Source organism: Octopus bimaculoides, chromosome 1, assembly GCF_001194135.2.
Source record: "Octopus bimaculoides isolate UCB-OBI-ISO-001 chromosome 1, ASM119413v2, whole genome shotgun sequence".
Classification (NCBI taxonomy): Eukaryota; Metazoa; Mollusca; class Cephalopoda; order Octopoda; family Octopodidae; genus Octopus; species Octopus bimaculoides.
Window position 1 is genome coordinate 139,036,421 of NC_068981.1, and position 7,245 is coordinate 139,043,665.

Sequence of the window (7,245 nt, forward strand, 5' to 3'; positions counted from 1 at the left end):
TCTCCTCTGCCCGAGTTCTCCTCTGCCCGAGTTCTCCTCTGCCCGAGTTCTCCTCTGCCCGAGTTGAAAATTCTTCTCTGCCCGAGTTCTCCTCTGTCCGAGTTGAAAATTCTCCTCTGCCCGAGCTCTCCTCTGCCTGAGTTGAAAATTCATACTTATGATGTGACAAAATTTCTTTTCCAAATTAAGTAACTTGATCTGATGAAGTAATATACACACAATCTATTTTGATCTGACTTGTAATGTAACATAATCACTGAAACAGACCCAAGTTAGTAATTACACAGTAATGGTGTAATATCAGTATTTTCATTGAATTTGCCATTTACCAGCTGTCGTGTATGCATGGACTTATAATATTGGATATGGTATTGTCTTCACTAGCTTTTGTTAAGTGCCAGATCAGCTCTTATTAAGCAGGCTTTTAATTAAGGGCATTCCAGCCTTCATCATCCTTTTCTGTATATCAGAGATTATTATACCTATTAATGTATCTTTTTTTGTAGCTTTCATTATATGTTGTCTTCATGTAGAGTATTTAAGGTGTGTTGATCTGGCAGAATTCTGCTTAGCTTAAGAATCTTGCATCATATTGACTCAGCAATTTTAAAAGTTTGTTTTGCAACCGTTTGGTTTTGAGTTTGATTCCACTATGTAGTACCTTAGGCAATTGTGTTCTACCATATATCCTGGTTCACCTATGTCTTGTGAGTGAAACTTGGTTGACTGAAACTGTTGAAAGCCCATCGTATACATATTTGTGTGTTTAGATTTTGATTGAAAAATCCATTTTCTAATAAAATTTGGCTGTTTGAATTTGTTTTAAATTTATTTAATTTTATATTCAGATTTCTGATGATGAAGATGACACCCATCCAAATATTGACACAGCCAGCTTGTTCCGCTGGCGTCACCAGGCTCGTATTGAGAAGATGGAACAAGCGAAAAAGGAGAGAGAAAGCTTTGAAGAAAGTGTCAAAACGTATGTACACAATGTTTCATTGTTTGTTGTTGTTTAGTTCCATGTGGAACCACCATATGGTCAAAACTCTTCTAGCCATAACCATCTTGTCATTTTGTAAACCAGAGTCTACACTGCCTATGTCTCCTTAATAATGGAACCTTTATCATTTACTTGTTTCAGTCATTGGACTGCAGCCATGCTAGGGTACTGCTTTGAAGGATTTAGTCGAATAAATTGACACCCAGTACTTATTTTCTAAGTCTGGTATGTAATCTATTGGACTCTTGCCAAACCACTAAATTATGTGGATGTAAACAAACCAGCATCTGTTAAGTGGTGGTGGTGGTGGTAAGAGGAGAAACACAAAAGTAGTGTATATTTGAGTGAGATTTAATGTTTATAGCATTTTGAGCCTCTGTGTACAATTTCCTCATTGGCTCATTCTTTACACATGAAGGCATAGCTACAAAGAAGTTGCTGGACCACTAACCTTATTTCAAACCCTCACTGGAATCATTATGTTGTTCAGCTGACCTCTGATCAAGGACATTCCGGCCGTAGCTACCCTGTCTTTAGAAATGAAATGGACGATAGAGAGATTAAATCATGGATGGGGTAGACCCAGGAAGATGTGGGACAAGGTGGTGAAATGTGATCTTCAGTTGTTGAGCCTCGTAGAGGCAATGACAAATAACTGAGACTTCTGATGATTTGCTGTGCTTGAGAAGACATATCAAGCTAAGTAAAATTGTGGTAAAAAAAAAATCATCCAGTTCACTTTGTAAAGTAGTTGGCGTTAAGAAGAGCATCCAGCTGTAGAAATCATGCCAAAACAAACTGGAACCTGGTGCAGCTCTTCCACCCATGACAGACATTAAATGATGATGATTACAACACATCACCATCCTTTAACGTCTGCTTTCCATGCTGGCATGGGTTGGACAGTTTGACCAGAGCTGGCAAGCTGGGGAGCTACCCCAGGTTCCAGTCTGATTTGGCATGGCTTCTATGACTGGATGACAACCACTTTACAATGTGTGCTCAGTGCTTTTAATTTGACACTGGCATGATCGTTTTTGTGTGACACGTTTTGTGTGGCACTCCATGTTATTTTATATGTTGGAGTGTGCAATATAATCTTCACCTAGTTGGATGCAGTGACAGTATATTTCTGGCTCTCTGCCTGTTTAACCAACTACCTACAATGACAAATATCCTCTTGAGTGAAACTGGTCTTGAAAATACTCAACAAAACAACCAATTAATATAAATTATAGCTATTTACTCACTACATCTAAATTCTCAGTCTATTTCCAAAATAAATTGAATTGAAATTTTATTGGTTGTGTATTTCAATAGGGGTTAAATTGTGAGTTCAATACAGGTTTTAGGGCAATTGTAGTATAATTTATTTCCTTATAACTATTTCAGAAATAAGAAAAGGTTAGAGGAAAAAAAACAGAAACTCAATGAAGCTGATAAGGTAAGTAATTGTGAAGATTTCACCAGGTTTTATGATTTAAATCAGGGGTTCTCAACTATTTTTTACCTATGAACCTCTTTGGTTACTATCTTCTAGTGGACTACCGTATCCATTCTATGTTTAAAAACTAGGGCTATCTTTCGATTTGATATGAAGAAACGACAAGTAAAAGCACATGGGTTTTGTTTACATTTATTCGGCTAACCCTAACCCTAACAGGCCAATTAGATGTAAACAAAACCCATGTGCTTTTACTTGAAGTTTCTTCACATCAAATCAAAAGATAGCCAAAACTAGTTTTATAGAAACTTCTTTCAAAGTTCCTATTTTGTTTTTCCCACATTCACTTGTGTAGATTGAACTATGTAAACTGTTAGAAAAAGAAACCTATTTGTTTCTTGCCATACACACCAATGCATGCATCTAAAGTAAAAATATTTTAGTGGCTCTTAAAATAGTATTGTGGATCCCTATTTTACTATTTTGTCGCTTGAACCCCCCCCCACAAATCTTATATGGACCCTGGTTGAGGACATTTGATTTAAGTAATGAGATAGATCTTATTGTGATGTATTTTACTTATTCTAGTTTTTTATAATGGCAATATATTTACTGTCTTTTGAAATTTTGCTTTGCTATTGTAATAAATTTATATGTCCATAAGCTACATGCTCTTTTATTGGATTCAACCACTGAATTGTGGCCATGCTGGGGCACTGCCTTCTAGAATATAGTAAATTATACCAACCCAAGCAGTTATTTTATTGAACTGGGCAAGAATTGATCTGGCAGTAAAGAGTTGTAATCAAATATTACAAAATATTTTATCCTGCCATCTACTGGTTTTTCCATCGAAATGCTTATTTGTGTTGTATTTAAATACACAAGGTGGCAGTGCCCTGTAAAAAGCACCCAGTATACTCTGTAAAGTGGTTGATGTTAGGTCATCCAGCCAATAGAAACCATGCCAAAGCAGACAATTGAGGCCTGGTGCAGCTCTCTGGCTGGCCATTTCCTGCTAAACTGTCCAATCCATGCCAGCATGAAAATTGGATGTTAACTGATGATGATGGTCAGTAAATTAGTACTCAGTAAATATTTATAAATGTATTCAGTGTTGTACTTTTGATCCATTAATTGTTTGCTTTGAAGAAGGGCCCTATCCAAAATATGTTCATTAAACCTCCATGGTACATGAACTTGTCTTAAAAAAAAATATTATAAGCTGTTTCTCAGATTTCCATCAATTATCCATTGATAATTAATAAAGTCTTTCATAACTATTCACATTTCCATTTGCCATCGCTATGAACCAGAATGATATAACTGCATGGGATAAACAGGATTTAGATTAGAGGGAATTTTTGTTTTTAATATACAAAACCTCATTACCTCTTAATGTGTAGTTTTCAATTAATGATAACTGTACAGTTGTAGTGTCATGTAACTTGCTCAATAGCCTATTCTTATTTAATTTTTGCTTAGAAGAAAGTGTCTCACTGAGAGTAATTACTCTCAGTTGTTACTCTTTTACTTGTTTCAGTCATTTGACTGTGGCCATGCTGGAGCACCACCTTTACTCGAACAAATCGACCCCAGGACTTATTCTTTGGAAGCCTAGTACTTATTCTATTGGTCTCTTTTGCCGAACCGCTAAGTTACGGGGACGTAAACACACCAGCATCGGTTGTCAAGTGATGTTGGGGGGACAAACACAGACACGCAAACACACACACACACACACACATACATATATACGACCGGCTTCTTTCAGTTTCCGTCTACCAAATCCACTCACAAGGCTTTGGTCGGCCCAAGGCTATAGTAGAAGACACTTGCCCAAGGTGCCACGCATGTGGTTGGTAAGCAAGCTACTTACCACACAGCCACTCCTGTTGATTTGATTTGTTTTAAATTTTGGTATGTAGTAACAGGTTGAAATAGTTTATATTTTTAGTTTAAGAATTGGGATAATGTGGAATGGAATTGTTGTTTTGTCCCTAGTCAGCTCTGATTAAGCAAACCTTTGATTAAAAGCATTCAAACTATAACCATGCCATCTCTTTATATATTGAGGACTACATTGTGCAATGTAGCCTTCCTCTTTTTAAGATAGTAAGGGTGAGTTTCAGGAGGTTTTGACATATTTCTAGCAAGTAATGTGATTACATAATGGCAACCTTGTTCACATTATAATTATTATTTTTAAAGTGGTAGTCTACAATTCTCCTTTCTATTTCTGAACAATCTTGTCCAGTCAAGAATAATGTGTTCTGCTGTTGAAACAAGTCTGAGCAAGTTGTGGTAGTTTCAATAGCTGTTAATTAAGCTTTTTTATCATGTGAGGTTTGTTTGATATTGAAAATTGATGGAAATAAACAAGCAGTTAATGCTGTAAACATCTTTTGCAAATTGGTTGTATATGTAATGTGATGATTTGTATTCAATGATTCCATGTGGCAACTACTAAGCCATGTATGTTACATCATATTGACCATCACATGGGTTGTTGCCAACTTAATCCTTTAGCACTCAGATTTTTCTCTCGAATGTAATACTCATTCATTCACATTCATCATCATCATCATCATCGTTTAACGTCCGCTTTCCATGCTAGCATGGGTTGGACGATTTGACTGAGGACTGGTGAAACCGGATGGCAACACCAGGCTCCAGTCTGATTTGGCAGAGTTTCTACAGCTGGATGCCCTTCCTAACGCCAACCACTCAGAGAGTTTTAAATTAATCCTGCATTAACCCATAGTTTTGGGATTTAGGTGATGTGATTGTTTATTTTTATAACGACATTGTAGGGTAGCTATGAGAAGCCAGATCAGCTTAGTTTGATTATAAAACAAGAAGAATATTTGGGCCAGATTTGGCCGGATTGTTAGAAACTGTATGGTTTTGGTTTTGTATAAACTGATCAACAGCCAGTTCTTAGTATTATATAAAAGAAAAATGACATTGCAGACAGTAAGAGTAGGGATGCTGCTGTGAAGCTGTGGCTATCAGCAGAGAAATGCAGGACAGAGCTAATATGTGTCAATCCTAAATAAAGAACCTTCAACAGTTACACTAAATCCCGGATGAGATTATCCTTTATATTTTTTTTTTATCTTTTACTTGTTTCAGTCAGATTGTGGCCATGCTGGGGTACTGCCTTGAAAATTTTTTAGTCAAATGAATCGACCCCAGTACTTTTATTTTGTAAGCCTGGTTCTTATTCTATTGATATCATTTGCCGAACTGCTAAGTTACGGGGACATAAACACACCGGCACTGGTTAAGTGGTGTTGAGTAGGCATAGGGTACAGTCACACACACACGCACACACATACATCCATATATATGACAGGCTTCTTTCAGTTTCCATCTTACCAAATCCATTTACAAGGAGGCTATAACAGAGGACGCTTGTCCAAGGTACCACACAGTGGGACAACCTGGAACTAAATGGTTGGGAAGGAAGGCATACCTGCACCTATGGCTTCTTACCACACAGCCATACCTGGGATTTTATTATGCTTAGATATTTTCTCTTCACCTAAATGTTTTTACAGTGTAGGAAGGCTGCATTTTAACTTAATTAAAAAATAATTGAAGCTTGTTTTCTCATTTCAGGTACCTTCAGCAGAATTAGCCAAACTTAAGATTGAAATTTCTGAACTTGAAAAACAAGAGAAAGAATTCTTTGACAAAGAAGAAGCTCTTAAGAAGAAGGAAAAAGTATGTAAACTGTATGAATTGGATCTGTTTGTGAAGCATGTCATTAAATTATTTTCCAGCAAACTTATGAATTAATTGTTAACATAATGTATTATATTAAATATTTTTGTTATTTCAGAAGTTTTCTGTTAAATTGACACACTTTAATTAAATATTGGACATAATAAGCATTAATCTGTGTGAAATTAAGTGTTGAGCAAAGCACTTCATTTCACATTGCTCCAGTCCATTCATCATCCCTATCATCATTAAACGTCCATGTTCTATGCTAGCATAGGTGGGGCGGTACCACAAGAGCCGGTCAGGCTGAAGCCTGTACCACACTTCTGTAACTGTTTTGGCAGGATTTTTACAGCTGAATGCCATTCCTAACACTAACCATTCAGCAGAGTAGACTTAGTGCTTTTTATGTGGCACAAGCACAGCACTGGTGAGGTGAGTAGTGCTTTGAGTAATCCTGCAACCGACTGGTGTTCTGTCCAGGGAGGAATATGCATGTCGGAGAAACTGGGAAATTGGCCCTATGCTCCTTACAGAGTAATGTGGGCTAACTAGTATAAGAATATGAGACACAAAAAAAAGGAACAAAATCATTGACAGAACTCAAATGGTTTATAGCTTTGGTGACAGAAATACGACTTTAGTGTATGTCATTCCATTTCCATATTTTCAACTGTTTTTATTGTATTTCTACACTGCTGCATATGTAGTTTGAGTTGAACTATTAGACTTAAATGTAACCCACAAACTAGTGTTTAGAAATTTTGTTTGTTTACAATTAAACCAAAGTACTTGTTGATGTTCTGCCTCAGAGCAGCCTTGGTCCAACAGAAATATAATCAAAGGCGTTCCAGACTGTTTTTTGTTTCGATGCTTTTTTTTTTTTTTTTTTCATAGTGACTTAGGTTGGGTGAGGCTTACTCTTTACTCTTTTACTTGTTTCAGTCATTTGACTGCGGCCATGATGGAGCACCGCCTTTAGTCAAGCAAATCGACCCCAGGACTTATTCTTTGTAAGCCTAGTACTTATTCTATCGGCCTTTTTTGCCAAACCGCTAAGTTAAGGGGA

The 7,245-nt window shown here is 36.8% G+C and overlaps 1 protein-coding gene across 2 annotated transcripts in view; it reads left to right on the forward strand.

The window, feature by feature from the left end:
• LOC106870674 (hsp90 co-chaperone Cdc37) overlaps positions 1 to 7,245 on the forward strand; it is a 36,085-nt gene that overhangs the window by 14,818 nt on the left and 14,022 nt on the right. For both annotated transcript variants that reach the window (XM_014916823.2, XM_014916827.2), the window contains exons 2-4: positions 849 to 982; positions 2,396 to 2,447; positions 6,072 to 6,176. In XM_014916823.2, coding sequence (XP_014772309.2) covers positions 849 to 982; positions 2,396 to 2,447; positions 6,072 to 6,176 — 291 coding nt within the window. The remainder of the gene's footprint in view (positions 1 to 848; positions 983 to 2,395; positions 2,448 to 6,071; positions 6,177 to 7,245) is intronic.